The sequence below is a fragment of the Myotis nattereri genome (genome assembly GCF_964212035.1).
Source record: "Myotis nattereri genome assembly, chromosome: 3".
Lineage (NCBI taxonomy): Eukaryota > Metazoa > Chordata > Mammalia > Chiroptera > Vespertilionidae > Myotis > Myotis nattereri.
In genome coordinates this window covers 71,289,522-71,305,622 of record NC_138077.1, presented here as the reverse complement: position 1 = coordinate 71,305,622, position 16,101 = coordinate 71,289,522, and the positions used below count along the sequence as shown (strand labels likewise).

General features: G+C 43.2%; 1 protein-coding gene across 1 annotated transcript in view; it reads right to left on the bottom strand.

The window, feature by feature from the left end:
- Positions 1 to 16,101, bottom strand: part of LOC308515895 (leukocyte surface antigen CD47-like) — a 146,202-nt gene that overhangs the window by 68,688 nt on the left and 61,413 nt on the right. The window contains exon 3 of the mRNA XM_081086559.1: positions 6,731 to 7,081. Within this exon, the coding sequence (XP_080942685.1) occupies positions 6,731 to 7,081 (351 nt within the window). The remainder of the gene's footprint in view (positions 1 to 6,730; positions 7,082 to 16,101) is intronic.

Sequence of the window (16,101 nt, the reverse complement as noted above, 5' to 3'; positions counted from 1 at the left end):
ATCTCAAAATAAAATAAAGAGAAAATAAAATGACACTTTAAAAAATGGTAAAATGATAGTAGTAGTAATAATAATGGTTAAAAATAAAAATGTAGTAATTAAAAAGGTAAAATCAGGTGATGAAAAAAGAAAAAAAATAGTTTCTTAATTAAAAGGTGAAAAAAGAATTAAAAATAAAAATGTACAGTAGTGAAGGTGCTTCTGGTCCTCTAGTCTTTTTTCTGGGATGCCTTAGTCCTTCCAGGTATTCAGGAGAGTGTTGAATTTCCCTGTGATACACTGTTCCTTGGTGTTGTAAACCACAGTCCTGACTTTAAGGCAGGCCGTATTTGTTTCCCAGACTGCCTTTATTTGTATTTATAGTAGAGTCAGTTCGTGGATCAGCTCCTGGGTGGCAGTGTTTCTGGATTGACCTCCGAGACTATAAGTCCTCTCTATCCAGCAGTTAGCGTTTATTTTCCCTATCGCACTTAAAACTGGTTTGGGAGAGTCAACTGTCCTACAACCTATTCTTTGACAGTTACTCCCATTCTGTTTCCCAGGTTCCATAAAACAACTTTCCCCTGCAGTCTCTGCAAGTGACCCCGACTGGGCAATCCCATGTACTGGGTTTAATAATCAAACACAAAGATTTAAGGGGAAGAAAGAGAACAAGAGTCTGAGAAGTTGCGCAAATTCACAACCCCCCACCTTTCAGCTCTGTGCACAGTCCCTTCCGTGCACCCTCTCTTCCCCAATGCTAAGCAGCTGGCACACTGGCAAAATCCAAGGCTGCTTTTTTGCACCCAGTCCAACTATGGGCTTATTTCTAGCGTTCCCTTCTGCCAGCAGCCCTGTGGGAGCCCTTCCACACTCGCGGATCACACTGTCCCCAATGGCCGTGGACTTTGTGGGGCTCAGATTCCTCTCTCCAACCTGAATTGCAAACTGCACCTTTAGGGGAAATCTGACCTTTCTGTGGGGAGAAGCAGGGTTCCTCTAAGTTCATGTAGTCGCGCTGCTTGGGGTCCGTTGTTTCCGGGTTAGTAGCCAATCTCTGAATGGTGTGGATGCTGGGTCTTTGGATGTATACAGTTTCCTTCCAATAACCGCCACTCAAGATGGCACATTCTCCGCGGCTGAGCTGGCGCTCCTGGAGAGATTTCAGCCACAGTCTCCAACCATCCCCTTTCTCTGGGAGTCCTCTGTCTTTCCCGGCTGCAAACTGTCTCCCAGCTGAATATCTTCTGCTTATTACGGCTGTATGTTACCCGTTTCAGCTGCTCACCCTTATCTGCTCCAGGACAAGGTACGGGACACGTCCATCTATACCTCCGCCATTTTCTTCTCTCCCAACATGATCTTTTTTCTAATAAAACTTTATTGTTCAGATTATTACAGTTATTCCTCTTTTTCCACCCATAGCTCCCCTCCACCTGGTTCCCTCCCGCCCCTGCCCTTACCCCCCTACCACTATCCTCATCCATAGGTATACGATTTTTGTCCAGTCTCTCCCTGCACCCCCCACACCCCCTTTCCCCTGAGAATGCCAGTCCACTCCCTTTCTATGCCCCTGATTCTATTTTATTCATCAGTTTATTCTGTTCATCAGATTTTTTTATTCACTTGATTTTTAGATTCACTTGTTGATAGATATGTATTTGTTGTCACTTTGTTGAACATAATTTTTATCTTTACTTTTTCTTCTTCTTCCTCTTCTTAAAGAATACCCTTCAGCATTTCTTATAATACTGGTTTGGCAGTGATGAACTCCTTTAACTTTTTCTTATCTGTGAAACTCTTTATCTGACCTTCAATTCTAAATGATAGCTTTGCTGGGTAGCGTAATCTTGGTTGTAAGTTCTTGCTATTCATCACTTTGAATATTTCTTGCCACTCCCTTCTGGCCTGCATAGTTTCTGTTGAGAAATTAGCTGACAGTCATATGGGTACTCCTGTTTTTCTATTGCTGCTTTTAATATTCTCTCTTTGTCTTTTGCCCTTTGGCATTTTAACTATGATGTGTCTTGGTGTGGTCCTCTTTGGACTCCTTTTGTTTGGGGTTCTCTGTGCTTCCTGAACTTGTAAGTCCATTTCTTTCACCAGGTAGGGGAAGTTTTCTGTCACTATTTCTTCAAATAGATTTTCAATATCTTGCTCTCTCTCTTCTGGTATGCTTGAAGTTGTCACAGAGGCTTCTTGCACTATCTTCATATTTTTGTATTCTTTTTTCCTTTTGCTTTTCTGGTTGGGTATTTTTTGCTCCTTTGTATTTCAAATCTTTGACTTGATTCTTGTGATCCTCTAGCCTGCTGTTCGATCTCTGTATATTATTCTTTATTTCAGTCAGTGTACGCTTAATTTCTAATTGGTCCTTTTTCATATCCTTGAGGGTCTCACTATATTTCTCAGAGGTTTCTAGAAGATTCTTGAGTAGCCTTATAACCATGGTTGTGAATTCTATATCCAGTAGTTTGCTTTCCTCCATTTCTTTCATTTGTGAACTGTTTCTTTGTCTCTGAATTTTGGCTGCTTGATAGGGTGGCTTTGTGTGCTAGGTGATCTATAGGGTCCAGTGACTCAGCCTCCCTAATTACCTGAGGTAGACACTCTTGGTGCACCCCTTTTTGGGCTGTGTGTACAGTCTTGATGTAGTTAAGCCTTGATTGCTGTTGGTATCACTGGGAGTAATTGACCACCAGGCCAATTGGCTGTGAGGACCAGGTGTGTCTACAATGGGAGAATTTCTGTACTGGAGACACCCGTATGGTGCAGGACTTGCTTCAGTGGGGTTTTGGCTCTCACTGAGTCTGCCCCCTGAGTGTGTCCCTTATGGATGTGGATAGTTGTAATCTGCATGGTCTCACTCTGACCACTAGGTACACTGGATCTTGGATCTCCAAGGAGGTACAAAGTCAGCTACTACCTGAGGCCACCCAGCAGGAGCTAGAGAGAGATCTGCAGATTCCTCCTCTTTGTTTGGGGTTTGGGGGTGCCCAGATGAGGCACAGTTATGAAGCAATGCAGGCTGCTAATGAGCCTTAGGCCTTCTTTTGGAAGCTCTGGGGTTCTCTGGCCCAGCTGAAGTTTGACAGATTTACAGGTGGAGAAACACCAGGCCATTCATATGCAAAAGCCTCTGCATACAGCTTGGGTGGCATTGTAAATTCGGTGGGGCGGGGTCTCAGGAAATCACCAGGGCAGAGAAAACAGCAATGGCTGCCAGTCAGCCCTGCCCCAAAGAGGCCCCTGGGTCTCTGTGTCCTGTGGCCCCATGCAGAAACAATAACCGCTGCAAGCACCTCTGAGAGAAAGCCGCCCTTGTGTTCCGGCCCAATACCAGACAGTCCAGTTTCTTTCTTTATGAGTCTGGGTCACCAGATTCTTGCCTGAACTGGAGTACAGAGCAGTCGGGAGCTTGTATCTCCTTTCTGGTTAAAAAAGACAACAGCATGCCCAACTGCCAGCCCCTTTCACATGCGCCTCCATATCTCCATACTTCCACACCTCTCACCTCCTACCAGACTCAATGTGCTTTTCTCTTTCCTTCTATTGTAGAATTTCCACTCAGCCAGCCTTCCTGTGGTTCTGGATGATATTCATTTTGTCTTTTAGTTGTAGTTTTAATGTGGTTGTGCACAGCAGCAAGTTCAGGTGTTTACCTATGTCGCCATCTTGGTTGTCCTCAAACAAAATCTTGATATCCCTCCCACCACATCCCAAATGGGAACAAAGATGGGCTGCCATTAATACACATTTTACTAGGTAGAATTCTCTAGTAAACAGTTTCTAGTTCTCATTTATGTCTATATGTGAAAAAAAAAAAGAAAAAAAGCACAACATAGTAAAAATGGATTCCACTGCCTAAATCCCCAGGATTCACATGATGAGTAAACTCTTCAAAATAAATTTGGAAGAACACTACTTCAATTAATCATTTTGGGTGGAGGAGTTTCCTTATTTTCCCTTAAAAAATGGTGCAAACCAATGCCACCACCAGGTGCTGGCAAGGATGTGGGGGAACTACATCACACATATGTGGCTGATGGGAATGCACAATGGAACAATCATTCTGGAATACAGTTTGGCAGTTTCTTCAAAAATTAAGCCTATAAACACATACAATCCAGTAGTTGTACTATGCATTTTTCCAGAGAAATTAAGACTATGTCCACAAAAAAAACTGTACATGGCACTAACTTGTTTGGCTCAGTGGATAGAGAGTCAGCATGTGGACTGAAGGGTCCCAGGTTCGATTCCAGTCAAGGGCATGTACCTTGGTTGTGGGCACATCCCCAGTAGGAGGTGTACAGAAAGCAGCTGATCGATGTTTCTCTCTCATTGATGTTTCTAACTCTCTATTCCTCTCCCTTTCTCTCTCTGTAAAAAATCAATAAAATATATTAAAAAAACTGTACATGACTGTTTATAGAAATGTCATGAGCTGAAAACAACCAAGATGTGCTATAGTAGGTAGATGGTTCAACAAGGTGTGATATAGCAATAACATGGAGAGAGAGAGAGAGAGAGAGAGAGAGAGAGAGAGAGAGAGAGAGAGAATGAGAGATTGCTACATGATACTGTTGCATGAATAGATCTCAAGGGCATTGTGCTGACTGAAAAAAAGCCAGTCTCAAAAGATTACATACTTTTATATAACATTTTGTAAATGACCAAAGTATTGATATAGAGAACAAATTATGCTTAACAGGTTAGGGATAGTAAGGGAACAGGTGACTATAAAGGGGTTGCATGAGGCAGATATTTGTATTAATGCGATAGTTCTACATTCTGATTGTGGTGGTCATTACAGAAAAGTACACATGTGATAAAAAGAAATATATATACATTGTACCATTGTGAACTGGGTAATTTTGACATTTAACTACTGTTACATAAAATATAACCACTGGGTGAAGCTGTATAAGAGTACACAGCACCTCTCAGTTCAATCTTTGAAACTTCATGTGATTCTATAATGATTTCAAAAAATAAAAATGGGTACAAGCCAAATGCCTGAGACCTCTGGTAGAATCTACATTCTCTACAACAAAACACCACTTTCACATTTTAATGGCCCCAACAGTAAGCATAGTTCTTATTTTATCCGGGGACTTTGAAAACAAAGATGAAACAATCACACAGAAAATTACACTTTGTCTTTATCGAAGAGTTAGGCAATCCTTTCCCATCCACCTTCATCTCATCTCATGGCCTTTAAGTCTTGACTTTATAATTCTCCTCTCAGTGACCAACACTCTAATCCAAAATCACCCTCCCCCACTGTGAGTTAATGAGATTTTCGATGGAAGGGAGATTTTTGAGCAGAAAAGCCTTCCAAAGTCTGCTCGAAGCCATCTCCTGCCCATGCTGCACCACACAGACACCCCTCTCATGACACCCCAGCTTCAACATCTCAGTACCTCACTTCATAAAATAAATGTCCCAGGAAGACAGCTAACACTTGCAAAGTACTTTGGTTTACAAAGGACTGGTACATAGGGATCTCATGATGCTTATTAGACTAGAGAATACATAAAGCAGGAATCTCTTTTCATCCCCATTGTAGAGATGAGGTAACTTGGACTCAGTGAAGTAACTTCTCAAGTTCAATAGAGGCAAATGGTTAAGTTGAAAGATCAGATGGAATGTCAAAATATTCCATCAGAATTAAAACCCCATTCCCAATCTGGTAATAGACATTTGATAACAGGAAACGTTGACAGTGGTCGGCAAACTGCGGCTCGCGAGCCACATGCGACTCTTTGGCCCCTTGAGTGTGGCTCTTCCACAAAATACCAGGTGTGGGCACGAATGTACAGTGCGATTGAAACTTCGTGGCCCATGGGCAGAATTTGGTATTTTGTGGAAGAGGCACACTCAAGGGGCCAAAGAGCCGCATGTGGCTCATGAGCCGCAGTTTGCCAACCACTGCATAGAAGGCAAATAGTTGATTCAACTGAATGGTCTGATCCCATCTAAAGCAGAGGTTCTCAAAGGCTTGTCTAATCCTGAGAGCGGTAACATGACTAGTGGTTCTAAATAGAGCTTTCAAAATAGAAAGTCAGTATGCACCTGTATGTGGTTAAAGTAATCAGCTGGCACGGCAAGGGCTAGAAAGAAAGCAGATTGTTTACTTCAGCTAGCTTTACTGCTTTATGCAACTCTCCAGCCCAAGTCTGTGAAGAAGGGCACAATCATGGTGCTATAACCAAGGCTGCCTTAAAATTAATTCTGTTGGATCCCTAGCTCTCCCACATCTTGGCCAAGAAAAAGAACAAACACCATAGCAGGAAACCTCATTATGACCTGATTTTTAATTTTGTGATTCTAACCCTTTCCAGCTGGAACACGGCTGGGATTTGTCAGCCCTTGACAAAAGTACCGGTAATAATAATAATAAAAAAAGCTACATAATTGGAAAAATCGTGGAAAATGAGTCAAATGAAAGATAGTACTTTTGATAGCAGCCAACAGAAATGCAGATCAAATGACTCCAGGATCCTTACACCAGCAGAATAGTTCTCAGAACAAAGGTTTGAGAACCTGACAACACAGCAAAGTACTTTTATTATGAAAAGTAGAAGAGCAAGTAAAACTCATGATCTTAAAGCTGCTAAACATTACATAAACATTTGTTAGTCATAATCTACTTTTTCATTCAAAGGAGTTCCTCGCCCCATTGTGCCGCATTTCTCATAGTATTAGGCTACTGCAGGACAAATAAAAGGGTAGATTATGAAATTCTTACCAGCAATATATTTTAGTTCTACAGTGGTTTTGCCTTCTCCAGTTAATTCTGTTACTTCACAAGTGTAGTTTCCTGGGACAGCATCACTCTTGTCCATCATCAAAGAGGCATTGCCTGTTATCAGTGCGTCTGGTACGATGTATGCACTCGAAAATTCCCTCTCCGGTCTGGATTTATTTTTATCTCCATCATAGAAGAAAATGTGTTTATTTCTGAATCTCCACTCTACAAACATTTCTTTAAGGCTCTTTGTCCCCACATTGGTGACTAAGCATGGGATGATGAGAAGAGTTTCATTGCAAATGGTGTAGTCTACAGATTCAATTGTATTAAATAGTAGCTGAGTTTTAACTGGAAAAGAAAAAGAAAATAGTTTCAATTCATTATAGGTTTTCTATAGGGTAAGATCTTAGGATGTTACAAATCCTTAAGATAAAAGAGCAATACTTCAATTGTCCCCTTAAGTAAGCAGTGCAGCTACAGAGGTAAGGCAGGCCAGGTGATCAAGTGAAACAAGTTATTAACATGCACATGAAGCATAGTAAGTTCCATCTTGTATAAAAACTGCTGTTTGAAATTCTGTGCTATTGTTAGGTAGTTCCTTGTTCTGCAAACTCTGTCATTTTTAGACAGCCTCATATGCTATAGAATAACTATTTTAGTTTGAATAATAGAAAAAGATAAAAACTTAACTGTCTGACCCTCTAACGTAATGGACTAATACTGATAATAATTCCCATATTCTTATGCCAAATGTTTGTTATTTATGTATCCAAGATTACAAACTGTCTGTAACAATAACTCACACAGAGCCTTTTGTAAAATCTGCAAAGAGCCCAAAAGGTATAAATACGGGAAACTTCCTCTGTGTCTTTGCTCAGAGATTTGGAAGAACCACCTCCCTCTGGGCCAAGCTCAATAAACAACTCCCAATTATTTGGCTCATTAAGGCGTCTTGTATCTCACTCGCTGATTTACGACACAACACACAGATGGCAGACACCATTGTAACTATTCCTTATTCATTCTCAGTAATACAAAGTATACATTACAAAGAGTATTGGGACTAAATTCAGCAACGTGTATTGGAACATGCAGTTGTATATTTGGCTTCAGAAGCTTTGAAGTAATCATTGTTGCTCACTGGTTTATATAGAAAAATATTGTCCTTACCATGGAAAATTTTTGAACAGAAAATCGAACCAAATATTGTATTCAGTCTGAAATTATATGTACTGCCTCCAAACAGAACTTGCTAAACCCATATGAAGTTTATCTCTATATTTATGTTGCATTTCCTAGCAATGTGGTGAGCTATACTGGACTTTAATATAAAAAGGAAATCGGATGAATCACATCGTATCTTTCCTCTAAGATGGGAAGCCTTAGAATGCTAAGGAGAAAAAATATTCTCTGGCTATATCCTATTGCAAAATACAGACAACAATGGACATTTGATATGCAAATACTTATAAAGAGTTATATATAATTGAAGGGCTTTTTCTAACTCCCACAATTCATTGAAACTACAGAACAACAATTACCAAATGCATATTACAGGTATTCCTCCCTCCTAAAACCATAAACCACTCAACATAAAGCTAAGAAACAGTGGAAATCAAGAACACATATTGCTAATAAGTAGGTATATTTTACTAAACACTTCTCAATATGATAAACTACCAGTTGTCTTATGAAACAGGGGTTGCAAAAGTAATTGCAATCACTCATCCTTCACCTAAAATGCGCAAGATTATGGAGAAATTGTGCCGGGAGCCGGTCCATCCTTGCTGTTTCAAGGGACCTGGCATATATGGCATACTGTTATTAATATGTTTGCTCACCTTCTTGGCACTGTGTGTTTTAACCAAGGTCACCTCTCTGAGAAAGGTTGTTTCCCCAGGTAGGGATTTTCCCCTGAAGTTAGGGAGGGAATAAAACCCCTTAACTAAGTGCCAGGCGGGTAATTAATCACTTTAACTACGAATAATCATGCTTAAGCTACATAATCTTTACTTCCTGGAATGGAGATAAGAAATGCCCTAACCTTTGGAATAGTGATTGATAGGATTGGAATCAACTGGTATAAATACAAATGTAACAAGACAACAGGACACAGAACCTAGACACAGAACCTAGACACAGAAACTAGAGACAGAACCTACACAGAACCTAGACACAGAACCTACACAGAACCTAGACACAGAACCTACACAGAACCTAGAGACAGAAGAACTTCGCTGGAGAGAACATGGCAAAAGATCCTGGACAGAAACTGGAAACAGAACCTAGAAACAGAACCTAGAGACAGAACATGGCAAAAGATCCTGGACAGAAACTGGCAACAGAACCTAGAGACAGAACCTAGCGAGAGAACCTGGCTGAAGATCCTAGAGACAGAACCTGGCTACAGAACCTGGATAGAACATGGCGAGAGAACCTGACTAGAACCTGGTGACTGAACCTGGCTGGAGAACCTGGACAGAACCTGGCTGGAGAACCTAGCGAGGGAACATGGCTACAGAACCTGGCTGGAGAACCTGGAGAACCTGTCTGGAGAACCTAGCAAGAGAACATGGACACAGAACCTGCCTGGAGATCCTAACCAGAACTTCGCTGGAGATCCTGACCAGAACTTGGCTAGAGATCCTGGCTAGGCTGCTGATCAACTGAACGCTGTCTCCGTGTCATTCCTTCTTTGCCGACTCCGTCCACACCTTTGGGGACCCCTGGACCTGCTGGGGTTGGACCCCAACATCATTGCAGTTCTCTTTCATATATTTCAGCCATTTATGTTACTCTTCTAAGTAGTTAGTTGAATTTTCCCTGAAAAAACACAGCACTAACAAATATCAATATCAACTTTATTAGTTCATCCTTACAATACTTTCCTTCTATATAAATTGGTAATAAAACCCAGGGTCATAACATGCTATTATTCTAGGAACACAGTATTTGGTAAATGCCCATTGAGTTGAATGCTAGGATACATAGTGAAATGTATCTGGACAATGTTCAGAAAGCCTGAGTATAAATTCTACCTGTCCCTTGTCAGTATGTGACCTTAAGCAATTCACATAACTTTTCTATGCCTTGGTTTACTCTTTGCAAGTAAGAGGATCATAAATGAACACCGGGCAGCTTCAGAGAATTGTGGAGAGTATCAAAGGAGCAAATACCTGGACAAGTGCCCTCTCACAAATGCTGTGCTGTACATATGCAGGTAATACTCTAAAAACTGGGCAAAACAGCATTTTTATTATTAATTAATGTATTTATTTTAAAATTCTTTATTGTTTAAAGTATTTCATGAGTCACCTTTTTTCCCTCATTGACATCTTCACCACCACCCCCTTCCCCAAGCACAAGCCCTCCTCCTCCCGCCCCCCTTTCTCTCCCCATCTACTGTCTGTGGCCATTGGTTTTGTTCATAAAACAGCATTTTTATACAATGTTCTAAACCTTCTCTGACTGTGAGGTGCAAATTGTTATGTTTCTGGGAATTTGCAGTCTGAACCAAGCTTGTGGTTCACAAGCTCATTTCTGCCCAGTTCTCTACACTTCTAGCCATCCCTGTACTAGGAAGCCTCAGGCAAAACCTGGATTTCCAATTGTGTTTTTCAAAATCATGGGGTTCTAAATTATTTCCCCTGAGAAAGAAGCATTAAGGGGGAAGCTATAGTATACAACAAAGAGAGAAGAAAGTGGTTGTGATGTTGGAATTAGAAAAGAAGGAAAGTGTCAGAAAAATGGTACACAATTTTGAAATATACAAAAGCATTAGTGGGGATCTGGGCATTGACGGACAGATCCTTTGGGAATATCTGATTTTGTAGGGGCGTGTGCCTTTCACTGTTTTGATTTTAAGTTGTAGAACTCTGATAATAATGCAAATTACTCCTGTCCATACAGAGAGAAATAAACTTTGTTCTGCAATTGATTTCCACCTGGTGGAAGAGGCGGTTGAAAAATTACATTTTATTTCACTAAGGAAGTTGACCAATTGCATATATTCACTAATTCATTTCAGCATTACTGATTGCCTATATGTGTCTCTTTTCTCCCAATGTTCTTTAAAAGCAAACATGGCCTTACCATGTCGCTATCTTGCTCATTCAACAATTTCATAACTTATGCTTAGAGAATGGATTTCTTGCAGAATACAGGAAGTGCTAATTGCACTGCATAATTTGTTGTAATATACATAAATTTAAAGCTGAAGCCATTTAAATAGAATTAGTGCTCTTAATAAAATTCACATCCATAAGCCATAACTTGAATAACCCTTGGACTATCTACACTAATAAAAGAGAAACATGCAAATTAACCATCACTCCACCACTCTGCTACACCCACAAGCCACACCGACCAGCCAATCAGGAGCGAGTATACAAATTAACCCAACTAAGATGGCAGCGGCCATAGAGCTGGTGCGAGCAGGAGGCTTGGGTTGTCCTCGGCAATGGAGGAAGTCAAGTTTCCCGCCTGCCCTGGCTGGCCCTGGGCTCTGCTCAAGGCTACAAAGTTTCAATTATAGAAGATAAATAAATCCCAGAAACCTGCTTCTAGCCCGCTCTGGCCTCCGCTCAAGGATGCACTGAAAAAAAAGAAAAAGAAAAAAAAGAGAGGCTTGGAGCTTGGGTCCCTGGGGTGCGTGGCCAGCCTAAAAACAGCCCTCAGCCCCTCACCAAGGCTGGCCAGGACCCCAGTGGGGACCCCCACCCTGAAAGGGGTGTGGCCAACCTGAAAATGGCCCTCAGCCCCTCACCCAGGCTGGCCAGGCACCCCAGCGGGACCCCCCACCCTGATCCGGGACATCCTTCAGGGCAAACAAGCAGGACCTCACCCGTGCACCAGGCCTCTATCCTATATAATAAAAGGGTAATATGCAAATTGACCCTAATAGCAGAATGGCTGGGAATCACTGGTCACTATGACACTGACCACCAGGGGACAGACGCTCAATGCAGGAGCTGCCCCCTGGTGGTCAGTGCGCTCCCACAGGGGGAGCTCTGCTCAGCCACAAGCCAGGCTGATGGTTGCCAGCACAGTGGTGGTGGCGGAAGCCTCTCCAGCCTCCTCAGCAGAGCTAAGGATGTCCGACTGCAGCTTAGGCCTGCTCCCTGCTGGCAAGTGAACATCCCCTGAGAGCTCCCAGGCTGTCAGAGGGATGTCTGACTGCAAGCTTAGGCCCACTCCCCTGGGCCTAAGACAGCTGGTGGACATCCCCCAAGGGGTCCCAGACTGCAAGAGGGCACAAGACAGGCTGAGAGATTTCCCTGCCTCATAAGTGCACAAATTTTTATGCACCGGGCCTCTAGTAATAAATAAAAAAGTGTGCTCCAAAAATGTACTGTACCAACTGCTGACCACATCTTCATTTTTAAAAACACTTATTTAAACATTACAATTAATAAATATCTGATTTGGGTTTTCTCTCTTTAGCCTACTTCCTTCTGATGGAACAACAAAGTGCAGAAAAGTTTGAAAAGAGAACAAATAAAGGAACACAAATAATTAACATGAGTAAGAAAATTCTGAAAAATGATGTGCTTACAGCCCTCTAAATCAGATAGAAAGGTATTAATACAACCATCAGTGATGCCACACTTACAAATAAATTAAAAATAAAATGTAAGATTATTTTATATTAAATGCCAAAAATATTGGATTCTACAATCTCTGTGAATACCAATCACCAACCTAACCATCTCCTTCTGCAGTCTTGAAGACAGCCAGCATGTGGTTGCAGAGAAGGCTCAATACATGGCACAGAATTATTAAAAATTTCAGCAAACATTTATTGAAAATTATCTGAACTGCAACATTGTGATAGGATGTGTGGATACAATGACGGGGCAGGGCAGGGATTATGAATTACCTTTTCAAACTTCCAATTCTCATTTGGGGGATTGATACTTTTTATAACACAGGATTACGTAAGTGCCTTCCTTCCTGTATGAGCAAAGTGCTCTGGAAGGGCAGGGGGGGACAGGAATCAGCCTTACAGGTTTCTAAGAAAATGTGTGTTGCTACCTGGGGAACAACAGAAAAGTGTCATAATCCCAGACCACTTGGGTGGTCTTCAGTCTTTTAACACATGTTCCATGTAAAGTTTCTCTCCCCTGTAACAGCTCTTAAATCAGCATCCTTCTGCAGGAGCTTATTTCATACTCTCCAAAGCAGCCCTCTCTTCTTCTTTCTTAATTCAGATTGAGTCCATCAGTGATGCCAGATGAGAAGCCAGAAGCTTCTAATAATCCTCACCTTAAAATTGACCTGCAACCCCAGCAATCCACACTTCTCTCCCCTCTCACCCCCATTTCTCCTCCTCAGAAATGAATCCCTTTACCTGAGAGGTAGGTTCTATTTTTGCCTCCCTACCCATCAATCTCCTTAAGGACTTTCCTAGTTGACTATCAGCCTCCCACATGCCACTATTCCATTTACATATGTTTTGCTTTTGTTTGTTTTAAACACTTAAAAACATGTCAAATACTCACAACTTTAGGAAATCCCTCATAGTTCTCTATCTTGTCCCTAGCAACATCCTACCTAATAATAGACAAACATGGTAATTGACCGAACCTTTGCTACACCTCCCATTGGCTAATCAGTGTGATATGCAAATTGACTGCCAACAAAGATGGCGGCTAATTTGCATACTGCAGGCAGGGAGGGACAGCACGAGCCACCAGCGTGCCACCATCCAGGGCAGGCCTGGCCCCGCCTTGCTGCCCGGGATCCAATCAGGTCCCCAGTGGCAAGGCAGGCAGGACACAGAAGCCCCAGAAGCCAAGACACTTTAAATATAAAGACACAATATAGATTAAAAGTAAATGAATTAAGCTGAAGCCTGTTTTGCTCAGTGGATAGAGCATTAGCCAATGGACTGAAGGGTCCCAGGTTCGATTCCAGTCAAGGGCATGTACCTCAGTTGCTGGCTTGATCCCTAGTCCCTATCAGAGCATGTGCAGGAGGCAACCAATCAATGTGTCTCTCCCTTTCTCTTCACTCTCTCTAAAATTCAATGGAAAAATATCCTTGGGTGAAGATTAACAAAAACAAAGTAAATGGATTAAATAACATTAAAGAGATTATAAGAAAAATATATTCCAAATTTTGATAGTTGTATACTGGTTATGTTTAAATTATTAACATCTAAGAAATTGGGTGAAGGGTACATATAATATGTTGTAGTATTTTATAGTTTTTTTACATGTATGAGATTATCTCAAATTAAAATATTAAAAAATTAAAAATTAATAAAATATTAATTGAAATGTATCTGCATTACATGAAAAATCTCCTAATTGCTTCTAGCATAATTTATTAAAGTGTGCTAAAATTTACAAGGGTTCAATTAAAAAATATCTTATTCTAAATGATATAATAGAAAATATATAATAGTGCAGTTATAAGCACTTATCTGAAAATAAAAATTTAAAAAGTGAATTTAAAGAAGGGATTAGCCAAAGAAAATATATGCACAACCCATGGACACAGACAACAGTATGGTGATGGCCAGAGAGAAGTGGGGGGCAAGAGCTGGGTAGAGGGAGCAAAAAGGGGGGAAATAGGGACATCCTATATCCTATCTAATAAAAGAGAAACATGGTAATTAGCATATGACCGCTACCCTTCTCATTGGCTAATCAGGGCGATATGCAAATTAACTGCCAGCCAAGATGGCGGCCAGCAACCAGGCAGCTTAAACTGAACATGAGGCTTGCTTGCTTCAGTGACGGAGGACTCCAACGTTCCCCGCCTGCCTTGTTGGCCTCTGCGCTTGCAGTTTGAAACATTTTAACAAATATAGAAGCTAAATAAAACCCCAGAAACCTGCTTTCAGCCGGCTGGGATCTCAGAGCTGAAATTATACATTGCTTTGAGATTATAGAAACCAAACAAACCAGATACTTGCTTTCAGCAGCAGAGGCCTCAGAGCTGGAGCCAGAGATAAAGCTGGCCCAGAATTAAAAAGAAAAAAAAGAAAAAAAGGAGCAGGTGGGAGCTTCAGTCACCCGCCACCCTGAAAACAGCCCTCAGCCCCTTATCCAGGCTGGCCAGGCACCCCAGTGGGGACTCCCACCCTGATCCAGGACACCCTTCAGGGCAAACCAGCCGGCCCCCACCCATGTACCAGGCCTCTATTCTATATAGTAAAAGGGTAATATGCCTCCCAGCACAGGGATCAGCAGAGCCGCGAGGCCTCCTGGCACCGGGATCAGCATGACAGGGGGCAGCTCCCAAACCCCCTGATCGCCCTGTGGTTCTGTGTGTGACAGGGGGCGGGGCCACAACCTCCCTATAGGCCCTGCTCTGTGCCAGATAGGGGGGAGCTCCCCAACCCCCTGATCGCCCTGAGGCTCTGTGTGTGACAAGGTGCGGCGCCCCAACCCCCTGATTGGTCCTGCTCTGTGTGTGACAGGGTGTGGCGCCTCAACCTCCCCACCCCATGGGCCCTGCTCTGTGTGTGATGGGTAGAGCCATAACCTCTCCATCGGCTCTGCCCTGAGTGTGAAAGTGGCGGCGCCCGAACCCCCGATCGGCCCTGCTCTGTGGGTGTTAGAGGGAGGCGCCCCAACCCCCCCCCCCCCCACAGGACCTGCTCTTTGTGTGATGGGGTAGAGCCATAACCTCCCCATCGGCCTGCCCTGAGTGTGACAGTGGCGGTGCCCCAACCCCTTGATCCGCCCTGCTCTGTGTGTGACAGGGGTCGGTGCCCCAACTCCCCTCTCGGCCCTACTCTGTGAGTGACAGGGGGGAGCTCCTCAACCCCCTGATGGGCCCTGCTCTGTGCATGACAGGGGGGAGCTCCCCAACCCCCTGAAGGGCCCTGCTCTGTGCATGACAGAGGGGAGCTCCCCAACCCCCTGATCGACCCTGCTCTGTGCGTGACAGGGTACGGAGCCCCAACCCCCCTGATGGGCCCTGCCCTGTGCATGACAGGGGCCAGAGCCCCAACCCCCTGATTGGCCCTGCTCTTGCGTGACGGGGTGGTGCCGCAACCTCCCCATCAACCCTGCCTTGAGTGTGACAGGGGGAGGTGCCCCAGCCCCCCACTCAGCCCTACCCTGAGCATGACTGAGGGTGGCATCGCAACCTCCCAATCCGCTCTGCTCCGTGCATGACAGAGGGCGGCGCTCCAACTCCCCAATCAGCCCTGCTCTGAGCCCGACGAGGGGCTGCACCTAGGGATTGGGCCTGCCCTCTGCCACCTGGGAGCAGGCCTAAGCCAGCAGGTCATTATCTCCTGAGGGGTCCCAGACTGCAAGAGGGCACAAGCCGGGCTGAGGGCCCCCCCTCCCCCTGAGTAGACAAATTTTTGTGCACCGGGCCTCTAGTATTATAATAAAAGGCTAATATGC